This window comes from Heptranchias perlo, chromosome 2 (genome assembly GCF_035084215.1).
Source record: "Heptranchias perlo isolate sHepPer1 chromosome 2, sHepPer1.hap1, whole genome shotgun sequence".
NCBI lineage: Eukaryota > Metazoa > Chordata > Chondrichthyes > Hexanchiformes > Hexanchidae > Heptranchias > Heptranchias perlo.
In genome coordinates, this window is record NC_090326.1 from 45,343,916 (window position 1) to 45,358,716 (window position 14,801).

Sequence of the window (14,801 nt, forward strand, 5' to 3'; positions counted from 1 at the left end):
TACCTTCTCTAGCTCAAAAATCCTCTCAGAACGCTTTGTTCCTCTGACTCCGGCCTTTTGTGCATCCCCCCTCCCTTTACCCCACCATTGGCGACTCTGCCTTCAACAGGCTTCACCATGTCTGGAATTCCCTCCTTAAATCCCTCTGCCTTTTCTCCTTTAAGATCCTCCTTAAAACCATCCTCTTTGACCAAGCCTTCCTAATATCTCCTCCCTTGGATCGTAGAAACTTTGAGAATCAGAATGATATAGCGCAGAAGGAGGCCATTCGGCCCATCGTTCCTGCTCTTTGAAAGAGCTATCCAATTAGTCTGACTCTTCTGCCCTTTCCCCTTCAAGTATTTATCTAATTCCCTTTTGAAAGTTATTATTGAATCTGCTTCCACCACCATTTCAGACAGTGCATTCTAGACCACAACAACTCGCTGTGTAATAAAATTTCTCCTCACCTGGCCTCTGGTTCTCTTGTCAATTACTCAAATCTTTCTCCTCTGGTTACCGACCCTCTGCCACAGGAAACTCTTCCCCCTTATTTACTCTATCAAAACCCTTCATGATTTTGAACACCTCTATTAAATCTCCCTTTAACCTTCTCTGCTCTGAGAATAACCCTAGCTTCTCTCATCTCTCCACATAACTGAAGTCCCACATCCTTGGTACCATTCTAGTAAATCTCCTCTGCACCCTCTCTAAGGCCTTGACATCCTTCCTAAAGTGTGGTATCCAGAATTGAACACAATACTCCAGCTGAGGCCTAACCAGTGATTTATAAAGGTTTAGCACAACTTCCTTGCTTTTGTACTCCATGCCTCTGTTTATTAAGCCAAGGATCCAGTTTGCTTTTTTTAAAAAAAGCCTTCTCAACTTGTCTTGCCACCTTCAAAGATTACACCAAGTCTCTCTGTTCCTGCACTCACTTTAAAAATGTACCATTTAGCTTATATTGCCTTTCCTCATTCATCCTACCAAAATGCATCACTTCTCTGCATTAAATTTCATGTCAGGTGTCTACCCATTTCAACAGTCTGTCTACGTCCTCCTCGCTGTTTACTACTTTTCCGAGTTTCGTGTCATCTGCCAACTTTGAAATGATGCCTTGTAGACCTAAGTACAGGATATTACACACACCGACCCGAGGGACACCACTGTATGCTTCCATCCAGTTTGAAAAAGAACTGTCCACCACTACTGTTTTCAGTCCCCTAGCGAATTTTGTATCCACACTGCTACTGCTCCTTTAATCCTATGGACTTCAATTTTGCTAACAAGTATATTATGTGGTATTTTATCAAATGCCTTTCGAAAATCCATATATACATCAACCGCATTACCCTCATCAATCTTCTGTTACTCTGGATCAGCATCCATTTTAGTCTGATTATGCTTCAGTGAGGTGCCTTGGGACATTTTTCTACATTGAAGAAGCTATATAAATGCAAGTTGTAGTTGTTGACAAAACAATAGTCCAAATGGGATATTGATGAGTTATGATCATGTAAAGAGAGTGTTTTTTTTATTATTCGTTCATGGGATGTGGGCGTCGCTGGCAAGGCCAGCATTTATTGCCCATCCCTAATTGCCCTTGAGAAGGTGGTGGTGAGCCGCCTTCTTGAACCGCTGCAGTCCGTGTGGTGACGGTTCTCTCACAGTGCTGTTAGGAAGGGAGTTCCAGGATTTTGACCCAGCGACGATGAAGGAACGCCGCTATATTTCCAAGTCAGGATGGTGTGTGACTTGGAGGGGAACGTGCAGGTGGTGTTGTTCCCATGTGCCTGCTGCTCTTGTCCTTCTAGGTGGTAGAGGTCGCGGGTTTGGGAGGAGCTGTCGAAGAAGCCTTGGCGAGTTGCTGCAGTGCATCCTGTGGATAGTACACACTGCAACCACAGTGCGCCGGTGAAGGGAGTGAATGTTTAGGGTGGTGGATGGGGTGCCAATCAAGCGGGCTGCTTTGTCCTGGATGGTGTCGAGCTTCTTGAGTGTTGTTGGAGCTGCACTCATCCAAGCAAGTGGAGAGTATTCCATCACACTCCTGACTTGTGCCTTGTAAATGGTGGAAAGGCTTTGGGGAGTCAGGAGGTGAGTCACTCGCCGCAGAATACCCAGCCTCTCACCTGCTCTTGTAGCCACAGTATTTATATGGCTGGTCCAGTTAAGTTTCTGGTCAATGGTGACCCCCAGGATGTTGTTGGTGGGGGATTCGGCGATGGTAATGCCGTTGAATGTCAAGGGGAGGTGGTTAGACTCTCTCACGTTGGAGATGGTCATTGCCTGGCACTTATCTGGCGCGAATGTTACTTGCCACTTATCAGCCCAAGCCTGGATGTTGTCCAGGTCTTGCTGCTTGTGGGCTCGGACTGCTTCATTATTTAAGGGGTTGCGAATGGAACTGAACACTGTGCAATCATCAGCGAATATTCCCATTTCTGACCTTATGATGGAGGGAAGGTCATTGAGGAAGCAGCTGAAGATGGTTGGGCCTGGGACACTGCCCTGAGGAACTCCTGCAGCAATGTCCTGGGGCTCAGATGATTAGCCTCCCAACAACCACTACCATCTTCCTTTGTGCTAGGCATAACTCCAGCCACTGGAGAGTTTTCCCCCGATTCCCACTGACTTCAATTTTACTAGGGCTCCTTGGTGCCACACTTGGTCAAATGCTGCCTTAATGTCAAAGGCAGTCACTCTCACCTCACCTCTGGAATTCAGCTCTTTTGTCCATGTTTGGACCAAGGCTGAAATGAGGTCTGGAGCCGAGTGGTCCTGGCAGAACCCAAACTGAGCATTGGTGAGCAGGTTATTGGTGAGTAAGTGCCGCTTGATAGCACTGTCGACGACACCTTCCATCACTTTGCTGATGATTGACAGTAGACTGATGGGGCGGTAATTGGCCGGATTGGATTTGTCCTGCTTTTTGTGGACAGGACATAACTGGGCAATTTTCCACATTGTCGGGTAGATGCCAGTGTTGTTGCTGTACTGAAACAGCTTGGCTAGAGGCGCAGGTAGTTCTGGAGCACAAGTCTTCAGCACTACAGCCGGGATGTTGTCGGGGCCCACAGCCTTTGCTGTATCCAGTGCACTCAGCCGTTTCTTGATATCACGTGGAGTGAATCGCATTGGCTGAAGACTGGCTTCTGTGATGGTGGGGATATCGGGAGGAGGCCGAGAGGGATCGTCCACTCGGCACTTCTGGCTGAAGATGGTTTGGTTACCACGTAAGGTGCACAGTTAGGAGGCTTCTATTTCTCCCCAGTACGTTTTCTTCTCTCGTCTCTTGAAGGCACTGACTTTTGCTGGGGAACATTTCCAGAGGCACAGGCAGCTCAGTTACCCAGTGGACATTCATACAAGAGTGGCAGCAGGCTATGTGACAACGAATGACATCATGGGAAAATATCTGAGCCCGAGTCTGGCCTCACCCAAGATGCACTCCCTAGCACTGATCTTGGACAGTGGTCAGGATCAGGCACAGGAACTACTGCTGATTTTTTTTCATCTCGCCTCCAAGGGGTACGAAGCCAAATGTAGTGTCTCAACTATGACCCAAATTAGCTAACAGCACGGACCAGGGATTGTACCCAAGGCTTTCTGGTCTGTATGGCTCAATACCACACACAGTGGTGCATTTACTTATGAAGCCAGAAGCTAGTTGTGGCTTGCTCTTGGACATCAATTTGCTCAACCAGCACAGTGTCCCACGTACCCTTAATGGTGTGGGACGAAACTGGCTACTGCAGATCGGGGTAGATCAAAATGAGATCGGATATATGCAGTTATTACTTTCTTTAAATTAAAAGAAGTTAATGAGTGACTTACAGGATCTGTCAGCATTGCTCTAGAATGAGAAGCCAAAGCGAGGAAAGCCAGTGCATTGAAGATAATCCCATTAATTATACTGTACAACAAGTCTTTTGCCGGAACAAGCATTACAAAAACAACCACAAACTCCGCATAGAAAATCAGCATCCAGGTTACGATGGCACAGGCCACACCACAGCCATCTTTGATGAACCAGATCCTATCCATCGAGCTGTCACTGGAAGGAGGTGGCACACACTGGTCAGCTTGCAGGTACTCAGCTCGCCGCTCAATATCCCTGTTTCGACTAGATGACAACATGATATAATATGTAGTCCATAATAAACCTGTTAAAGCAAAAAGAAATAAACTTTTTCAGAGAATCTTTTGTTTGACACAACCTTAAAGATACGTAACTTAAAAAATTAGCCCAGATTTGAATATGCTCCTGACAATACTTTAGTGTAAAGACCAACGGTTGTTTTAGGGATTTTTTTTAATATAGCGGTGTCAGCCTTGGCACAGTTGGTAGCACTCTCACCTCTGAGTCAGAAGGTTGTGGGTTCAAGTTCCACTCCAGAGACTTGAGCACAAAATCCAGGCTGACACTCCAGTACAGTGCTGATGGAGTGCTGCACTGTCAGCGGTGCCATCTTTCAGATGAGACGTTAAACCGAGGTCCTGTCTGCCCTCTCAGGTAAAAGATCCCATGGCACTATTTCGAAGAGGAGCTAGGGAGTTCTCCAGGTGTCCTGGTCAATACTTATCCCCCAACCAACACCTAAAAACAGATTAACTGGTCATTATCACATTGCTGTTTGTGGGACCTTGCTGTGCGCAAATTGGCTGCCACATTTCCTACCTTACATCAGTGATTATGCTTCCAAAAAAATATTGGCTGTAAAGTGCTTTGGGACGTCCTGACACACTATGAATGGCACTATATAAATTCTCTCTTTTACAACCTAATATCCGGTACAGATAGGATACTGTTCAGTCACCCAATATGTACATTGTAACAGTGTTAGTTCGTGATCATAAAGAACAAGGACAGCAAAAACTAAATTATGAGGGATGAGTGACTTCCATTATGTGGAGATACTGGAGAAGCTGGGACTGTTCTCCTTAGAGCAGAGGGGTTTCGGGGAGATTTAATAGAGGTATTCAAAATTATGAGGGGTTTTGATGGAGTAAATAAGGAGAAACTGTTTCCACTGGCAAAAGGGTCGGTAACCAGGGGACACATGTTTAAGATAATTGGCAAAAGAACCAGGGGGGAGATGAGAAATGTTTTTGTGCAACAAGTTACGATCTGGAACACAATGCCTTAAAAGGGTGGTGGAAGCATATTCAACAGTAACTTTCAAAGGGGAATTGGATATATATTTGAAAAGGAAAAATTTGCAGGCCTATGGGGAAAGAGCCATAGAGGGGACTAATTGGATAGCTCTTTCAAAGCCAGCACAGGCACAATGGGCCAAATGGGGCCTCCTTCTGTGCTCTTTGATTCTATGATCAAGGGCACTGAAATTCTCTAAACTGATACTATAATGTGGTGTGATATCAATGTTGGGAGTTGGTATTTTTGTCCCAACTTATTTTTCCTTAGACCATGCACTGATCTCCTTAGTCAAGGAGCGTGAAATCAATCAATCTTATTACTCTGTTGGGTGTCCACATTCAAAAAATGACAATTATGCTGATCTTTCAAAAAAAAGTAAATTCCAGCATTTAATTCTACTGCCACGTATAAAGCTGCCCATCCGACTACAGGACATTTTGCTTTCCTGAATAAACTAGTAAAACATCAAGTTATAACAAATGTACCAATTAATAATTTACAGGCTAAAACACTGCATTTTGCAAGTGTGTGCAAGATTTAATCTATCAAAACTTAAACTGGTTAATAACAAGTTTCCCAAAATGCTACCTAACCCTAATAGCTAATTTTAAACACTATCTCTAGTATGTCACTACACTGCCAAACGATCAACATAATGTAGAGTAAATGCTTGTTTTCGTGAGCACAATGCAAAATCTTTCTTGTGCATGCTTTTAATAACTTTGTTAAAAGTAATGTTGCTTCTTGTTCAGCATACACAGTTACTTTTTCAAGAAAAAAAGTATTTACATAAGAGACCTTCATGCAGTCACCTTTTGCCCCCGAATCATCAGCCATTACTTACATCCACAATTTTAAGCCTAAAGTGCATGTCCCTGTTGAACAGATTCTTTTGTTCAGTAATTTGGCTTCCAAGCACATTCATGCTATCCTCCTACACGAGAAGACGACTGTTCAATATTTAGACATCAATGCTGCTCCTCAAAATATATCAAATGCAGTGCTTGTGTGTTTGGGGGTGGGGAGGGGGGGCAGGGTTGGTAAAAAGCTCACCCACATACTGGTTAAAAATGTTCACCTATTTGGCCAGGAAAGCTAATATCAGGATTCAAATTAAGGTTGTCTATCCAAATTCTAACCTTTATACCAATTGGACCACCCAAGAGAATACTTAAGGAGAAATATTAAAAGGTAAATCAATATTAATGCATGGGTAAGTGGTTTAGAGGTCTGCGTAAGCCACTGCAAAGTCAGCCGACGGACAGCAATGGTGAAAATGCATAAAACTGATTACAGCAAAACAAAGTGAACTCTACACATTGCAGTACAAAATATCAACATTGATCCCAAGAGTACGAAGTAATATGAGGTGAATAAGTTAAATGCCGAGCATCATTAGATAATTTTAGATATTCCATATACGGAAGGCATAAGCACATCTATTCTGTGCTCCCACACACCACTGTGTCATGCATTGAATATGTCAAGCCATTTTTTCCCCTTAGATTTCAATTAAGCAATGCAGATCAAAAGTACAACAGCCTAAATACTTCAAGACAATTTACATCAAGTTACATCAAGACTACAGCACAGAAACAGGCCATTTGGTCCAAACAGTCTAGGTCAGCATTTATGCTCCATTTAAGCCTCCTCCCTCCCTACTTCATCAAACCCTACCAGGATACCCTTCTATTCCTTTCTCCCTCATGCGCTTATCTAGCTTCCCCTTAAATGCATCAATACTATTTGCCTCAACTATTCCACATTCTTACCACTCTTTGGGTAAAGAAGTATCTTCTGAATTCCCTATTGGATTTATTAGTGACTATCTTATATTTATGACCTCTCGTTTTGGACTCCTGGCACTTGTCTGGCGTGAATGTTATTTGCCATTTATCAGCCCAAGCCTGCAACTGAACACTGTGCAATCGTCAATGAACATCCCCATTTCTGACCTTATGATGGAGGGAAGGTCATTGATGAAACAGCTGAAGATGGTCTGCCCTGAGGAACTCCTGCAGCAATGCAAGTAACATTGGCGCCAGACAAGTGCCAGGCAATGACCAACGCCAACAAGAGAGAGTCTAACCAACTTCCCTTGACATTCAACGGCATTATCATCACCGAATCCCCCACCATCAACATCCTGGGGATCACCATTGACCAGAAACTTAACTGGGCCAGCCACATAAATACTGTGGCTACAAGAGCAAGTCAGAAGCCGGGTATTCTGCAGCGAGTGACTCACCTCCTGACTCCCCAAAGCCTTTCCACCATCTACAAGGCACAGGTCAGGAGTGTGATGGAATACTCTCCACTTGCCTGGACGAGTGCAGCTCCAACATCACTCAAGAAGCTCGACACCATCCAGGACAAAGCAGCCCGCTTGATTAGCACCTCATCCACTACCGGCGCACTGTGGCTGCAGTGTGTCCCATCCACAGGATGCACTGCAGCAACTCGCCAAGGCTTCTTCGACAGCACTTCCCAAACCCGCGACCTCTACCACTTTGAAGGACAAGGGCAGCAGGCACATGGGAACAACACCACCTGCACGTTCCCCTCCAAGTCACACACCATCCCGACTTGGAAATATATCGCCGTTCCTTCATCATCGCTGGGTCAAAATCCTGCAATGACCCACCTAACAGCACTGTGGGAGAACCTTCACCACACGGACTGCAGTGGTTCAAGGCGGCGGCTCACCACCACCTTCTCAAGGGCAATTAGGGATGGGCAATAAATGCCGGCCTTGCCAGCGACGCCCACATCCCACGAACGACTAAAAAAAATGTCCTGGGGCTGAGATGATTGGCCTCCAACTTCCTATGTGCTAGGTATGACTCCAGCCACTGGAGAGTTTTCCCCCTGATTCCCATTGATTTCAATTTTACTAGGGCTCCATGGTGCCACACTTGGTCAAATGCTGCCTTGATGTCAAGGGCAGTCACTCTCACCTCACCTCTGGAATTCAGCTCTTTTGTCCATGTTTGGATCAAGGCTGTAATGAAGTCTGGAGCCGAGTGGTCCTGGTGGAACCCAAACTGAGCACCGGTGAGCAGGTTATTGGTTAGTAAGCACCACTTGATAGCACTGTCGACGGCACCTTCCATCACTTTGCTGATGATTGAGAGTAGAGTGATAGGGCGGTAATTGGCCGGATTGGATTTGTCCTGCTTTTTGTGGACAGGACATACCTGGGCAATTTTCCACATTGTCGGGTAGATGCCAGTGTTGTAGCTGTACTGGAACAGTTTGGCTAGAGGCGCGACTAGTTCTGGAGCACAAGTCTTCAGCACTACAGCCGGGATGCTGTCGGGGCCCATAGCCTTTGCTGTATCCAGTGCACTCGGCCGTTTCTTGATATCACGTGGAGTGAATTGAATTGGCTGAAAACTGGCTTCTGTGATGGTGGGGATATCAGGAGGAGGCCTAGATGGATTATCCACTTGGCATTTCTAGCTGAAGATGGTTGCAAACACTTTAACCTTGTCTTTTGCACTCACGTGCTGGACTCTGCCATCATTGAGGATGGGGATGTTCATGGAGCCTGCTCCTCCCATTAGTTGTTTAATTGTCCACCACCATTCACGACAGGAAGTGGCAGAACTGCAGAGCTTTGATCAGATCTGTTGGTTGTGGAACCGCTTAGCTCTGTCTATAGCATGTTGCTTCTGCTGTTTAGCATGCACGTAGTCCTGAGTTGTAACTTCACCAGGTTGGCACCTCATTTTTAGGTACGCCTGGTGCTGCTCTTCTACGCTCCTCATTGAACCAGGGTTGATCCCCTGGCTTGTTGGTAATGGTGGAGTGAGGAATATGCTGGTCCATGAGGTTACAGGTTGTGCTGGAATACAATTCTGCTGCTGCTGATGGCCCAGAGCGCCTCATGGATGCCCAGTTTTGAGCTGCTAGATCTGTTCTGAATCTATCCCATTTAGCACGGTGATAGTGCCACACAACACGTTGGATGGTGTCTTCGGTGCGGAGACGGGACATCATCTCCACGAGGATTGTGCAGTGGTCACTCCTACCAATACTGTCATGGACAGATGCATCCGTGACAGGTAGATTGGTGAGAACGAGGTCAAGTAAGTTTTTTCCTCGTGTTGGTTTGCTCACCACCTGCCGCAGGCCCAGTCTGGCAGCTATGTCCTTCAGGACTCAGCCAGCTCGGTCAGTAGTGGTGCTACTGAGCCACTCTTGGTGATGGACATTGAAGTCCCCCACCCAGAATACATTCTGTGCCCTTGCTACCCTCAGTGCTTTCTCCAACTGGTGCTCAACATGGAGGAGGACTGATTCATCAGCTGAGGGAGGACGGGAGGTGGTAATCAGCAGGAGGTTTCCTTGCCCATGTTTGACATGATGCCATGACATTTCATGGGGTCCAGAGTCAATGTTGAGGACTCCCAGGGCCACTCCCTCCTGACTGTATATCACTGTACTACTACCTCTGATGGGTCTGTCCTGCTGGTGGGACAGGACATACCCAGGGATGGTGATGGAAAAGCCTAGGACGTTGGCTGAAAGGTATGATTCTGTGAGTATGGCTATGTCAGGCTGTTGCTTGACTAGTCTGTGGGACAGCTCTCACAATTTTGGCACAAGTCCCCAGATGTTCGTGAGGAGGACTTTGCAGAGTCGACTGGGCTTGGTTTGCCTTTGTCATATCCAGTGCCTAGTGGTCCGATGCCGGGTGGTCCGTCTGGTTTTATTCTTATGACTTTTTTTAAGCGAGATTTTACAACTGAGAAGCTTGCTAGGCCATTTCAGAGGGCAATTAAGAATCAACCACATTGCTGTGGGTCTGGAGTCACATATAGGCCAGACCAGGTAAGGATGGCAGGTTTCCTTCCCTAAAGGACATTAGTGAACCAGATGGGTTTTTACGACAATCCGGTAGTTTCATGGCCACCGTTACTGATACTAGTTTTTTTAATTCCAGATTTTATTTAATTAATTGAATTTAAATTCCCTAGCTATCTTAAAGACCTAACAGGTCACCCCTCAGCCTTCTCTTTTCAAGAGAATAAAGTCCCAGCCTGTTCAGCCTTTCCTGATAAGTTCTGGTATCATCCTCGTGAATCTTTTTGCACCCTTTCCAATGCCTCTGTATCCTTTTTATAATATGGAGATCAGAACTGTGCACAGTACTCCAAGTGTGGTCCAACCAAGGTTCTATGCAAGTTGAATATAACTGGTTTGCTTTTCAATTCTATCCCTCTAGAAATGAACCTTCGAGCTTGATTTACCTTTTATATGGCCTTATTAACCTGCATCGCAACTTAGTGATTTGTGTATCAGTAACCCTAGATCCCTTTGATCCTCTATCCCATTTAGACTATTATCCAGTGTGTGGCCTCCTTATTCTTCCCACCAAAATGCACTCTCTCACACTTATCTACATTGAAATTATTTGCCAATTATATGCCCATTCTGCAAGTTTATCATCTTGTATTTTGACACAATCGTCCTGTGTATTAACTGCACCCCCCAATTTATGTTCTTCAATCTTTTCATATGGTAAACATAAAATTACAGATTACTGAACAGCAACTCTAGAGACACCTTGTATTCTAATTTATGATCCACTGAAGGAGCAACTGCATCCCAGACTTTAAATTTTAAACAACTTTAAATTGTGAAAGCAAAAACCCAGGTCACCCTCTCAGATTGTGATTTGTAAGGCTATTTTAACATAAAAGTAAAAATAATACCTAATTGTTAGATTTAATCATCTAAAATTTAAATTAAATAGTACATAGACAGAAAGCAGTAATCCTCACAATGAAGTTCACCAGTTTACACATACAACATACGAGACAGAACGGTTCATTCGAGGAAGTTACCTCAAGCTGCAGAATATAAACTGAAGCATTAACAAAAGAGAAGCAATGAGCTCCACTCAGTGGGTTAAAAGTGTAATAAAGCTCAGTGCTCTGATTAGGATAACAGTTAGAAGTCAGTGGCCTTGAATGAACCGTCCTCTGCCCGGCTTGTTGCCCCCGAACGCAGTGTGAGGAGGGACACTCACCGGTTAAGCCTCCTTCTATTCGGCCTCTCCCCCCCGAGGACGACGGCCAGTTTCCTCACAGAAAGCGGACGAGAAGCCACTGCGCAGTTTCACTGAGAGGAGGAGCCGCCGCCGCCACAGCTCCTCGTTCGGCTCCGAGTCTGAAGCAACATCAACACTGAGCCCGGCCTGGCCTGGCCTGGCCGAGCGCGGCCCCACCGCCTCACACTCTCGGGTTGTATGGACGCGCTGCAAACCCACCCCGGACGGACGGACTCACTCACTCACTCACTCACTCTCTCGCTGCCTCTTCACATGTACCGCATGCCCCCCGGGACCGACATGTTGACCAGCGGAGCGGGATCGGCAGTGGGATCGGGATCGGGATCTGTCGGAGCTGCGGCGCCGCCCGTTACCCTGGACGCTGAAAGGAGGGAGAGGAAGCGGAAACTGAGCAGCGGGCACCGGAACTGACGCACACTTCATCCCGAACACCATTTAAACGTCAAAATAGTCAACAATCGATCTAAAAAAAACATAACTCTTCGACACACTATCCCGGCGACCTTACACTTTGTTTCGGGCATGTTGGAAATCAGTGTTTTGTTTTAAACGATCTTGTCAGTGGACTTTAATTTTTAAAAATCTTCCCGCCAGAAAGAATCACCGTTTGTCGAATCGTTGCGCGAGCTTGCGGTGGCCGCGCATGCGTGTCTGGATAACATGCGCCAGGTGTTGACGTCACAAGGGAGTCGTGGGGTGATGACGCGGGGCGACCGGCCTGGTCTAATTGCTTCTCAAGTACCGTCACGTGGGCCGGCCTGGTTACCGCGTCGAAGATGGCGACTGTTGTACTGAGCGAAGCGGAGAAAGTCTACGTGATGCACGGAGTGCAGGTGGGAGCCCGTCCGCCCTGTGGCGCCTAATGAAGCTGGCGCGCAGCCGACTAATGCCGGCCTGTTCAGTCCCAGATCGTTGATTGATATGAGCCCCCTGTACCTGCAGCGTTCACCGTCTTCTCTCCACAGATGCTTTCCTGCCGAGCGCTTCTGGCACTTTCTGTTTTATCCGTACAGTCTGGCACTCTACTGATCACAGATCTCACTCGGAACAGCCGCTTCTTCTTCTGATTTAGTATCTGGACCGTGGCAGTTGTTCAGTGTCTTCTCTTGTCACCTTGTTTGCCTGTAGTTGACCCTCAGTTACCTCCCCCCCCCGCCGCCCCCCAAACCCTCTTAGAAAGTCTAGTAATGGAAACGGAAAAGAGCTCGCATTTATCATATTGACTTTATCACTTCTCTCAGGAAAGTATTTCGGGTACAATTGTTTCTAAAGTACCGTCACTGACTCTGAATCAGAACGTTGTGGATTAAAGCCCCACTCTTAACATATAAATTAGGATGATACTTCAGGGCAGTACTGAGGAATGTTGCATTGTTGGAGGTGTCTTACTAAAGATGAGAGATATTAATTAAACCGAGGCCTTTTTTGCTTAGTGAATGTTTTCTATAGATTCTATAGCCTGGAATACTTGACTGCCAATCATGCACAGCTTGTAGTCATGTTTCTGTAACGGCTACTGCATCCTACCCTTTAAGCTGAATTTGTGCTTCTAACGGACTTGTTTTATTTCTTGTGCTACGTGCATTCATGAACAGAACTCTGCCCATATGTCCTGCTGGTCTTTTTCTTACACTGTTTGACTTAGTGTGGATTTTTCCCTCTCACCCCTCCCCTTTCTACTTTATATTTTTCCCCTTTGCGTGAGGACATGGGTGTCTCTTCAGTTTACGTGAAGGCCACTCCTAGCCCCAAAAGTAGTCCCAGGAATCTGAAAACCTCCTTTCTACACCATCCTCCTGCCACTCGTTGACAATCCTAATCATTTATATAGTTAATCCAACAGATATTTAACACAATTTTTAATGTTATTATTTATTTCTATTTCTTCACTAATTTATTATTTTCACTAAACATGTTTAGAAAGTCTCTTTCTGTCCTACTCCCTGAAGCTATTTTATAGTATAAACTGTAAATTAGAGATCAGATGAATAATTATTTAGCAACTACTGGCCACTCCTCACTTGTAAATTGTTTTTTTGGTTGGTGGGAAAAACAATTCAATCATGGTTTGTTTGGGCTTTTGCTATGAAAAAGGATGTGGCGAACTCACCTGCTAACACTGCTAAGAGGCGGTGATACCATATGCAAATACCAGTCTATGATTCGCTGAGTCTTGCTGTATCCTAATCAGCAAAGCTGAGTGTTAGGGAAAATTCCCTGCATTCATCCACATTCTCAAAACTAACACCAAAACCAAAAGAAAGATTAACTAGTCACTCTCCTCATTGCTGTTTGCAGCCATTGTGCACAAAATCCCAAAATGTTTTCCTACATAATAACAAGTCATTGCACTTAGAAATAATTCATTGTATGTAAAGTGTTTTCCGATGTTGAGAGATGTGATGAGGTGTTATATAATGGCAAGTCTTTCTTTGACCTCTGCAATCTTCTCCAGTCTAAATCCTAGCACCTATCACTCATTTGACGCTGGTCAACTGAGTGTGGTCTCTCTTCCCTGCCCAGCTTCCCCACCCACTCAAATGTTACTGTCACATCTTAATGCAGTATGCCTCTGCAGGATTTCTGTTCCTAAACCACTTTTCCTTGCTACCTCCCTCTCTACCTTCAAATGCTCCTCAAAACCTATATCTCTGAATAAACTTTTTGCTGTCTCCTCTAGCTTCTTTCCCTATTCTTGCTTGGGTCCCCTGCAAAATACCCCAGGACATTTGTTCTGAGAGGTGCTGTAAAAGTGCTAATTCTTGTGAGTGAGGTGCTGATCTATTCTAATGGTCTAGTCTAACATGTTGCTATCTGCAGAGCGGTAGATAATCATGAGTTTAGTATGCTGTCTTATCTAAATTGGACTGATGAATCCAAAGCCCTTATTTTACAGCGGCAATAGGTGGGATTTATTCTAAAACCTGATTTCCATTTGTCCCAGCAAGCAACCTAAAATAGTTTTTGTTTGTGGACTCCTGCCAGCCAGAGTCGTGACCTGAGATCTCTCCTACTTGTTCAGTTGATGTCTTCTTTCCTACTTGCTGGCTAAATATCTGCATAGGACCAATCACAAAGTGTAAAATCTGTGCCCATTGTCAGTATTTTTAGATAGATGCAGATTTAAAGAAAAAAGACTGACCGAATGGGAGGGCAGTTGCACGTGCAGGACTGTCCATGTAGATCTCTAACAGTATGTGGAAGGCAGCTCTACTGCCACTGGCACTGGGGCTTTCAAACTGTCCCAGGCTATAGGTATGAACAAATCAGCAAAAAAAATTCTAAATGTAGCTGTCATGGAGAAAAAAAAATCCGACATGTATTTAAAACTTACTTTTAAAATAATATATATATTGGATGGAATGTTAGAATTTTCTGAAGTTTGAATTTAACACTAGGCATGGTGAAAATAAGACTTGGGTGACCTATTACAGTTGAAATTAATGAAGAGTTAGGAGTCCATCTTATTCATGGTGTTTTATTTGTAGATTGAGAATTGCAGCAACTTCTATGCTGCTGCTACTACTCTCATATCAACCGTAGGACTACAGTCAAGCCCATTTAAATGAATAACATTAAAAA

The 14,801-nt window shown here is 45.0% G+C and overlaps 2 protein-coding genes across 6 annotated transcripts in view; one reads left to right on the top strand and one right to left on the bottom strand.

Moving 5' to 3' along the window:
- Positions 1-11,678, bottom strand: part of LOC137338520 (palmitoyltransferase ZDHHC3-like) — a 55,649-nt gene extending 43,971 nt beyond the window's left edge. For 2 of the 4 annotated variants that reach the window (XM_068001823.1, XM_068001826.1), the window contains exons 1-2: positions 11,453-11,678; positions 3,817-4,145 (exon numbers count right to left, since the gene is read on the bottom strand). In XM_068001823.1, the coding sequence (XP_067857924.1) occupies positions 3,817-4,145; positions 11,453-11,654 (531 nt within the window). In that variant the 5' untranslated portion in view covers positions 11,655-11,678. The remainder of the gene's footprint in view (positions 1-3,816; positions 4,146-11,452) is intronic. The other 2 variants (XM_068001825.1, XM_068001824.1) reach the window with 2 other exon arrangements.
- A 216-nt stretch (positions 11,679-11,894) lies between these two features.
- Positions 11,895-14,801, top strand: part of exosc7 (exosome component 7) — a 32,590-nt gene continuing 29,683 nt past the window's right edge. The window contains exon 1 of one of the 2 annotated variants that reach the window (XM_068001828.1): positions 11,895-12,052. In XM_068001828.1, coding sequence (XP_067857929.1) covers positions 11,996-12,052 — 57 coding nt within the window. In that variant the 5' untranslated portion in view covers positions 11,895-11,995. The remainder of the gene's footprint in view (positions 12,053-14,801) is intronic. The other variant, XM_068001829.1, reaches the window with a different exon arrangement.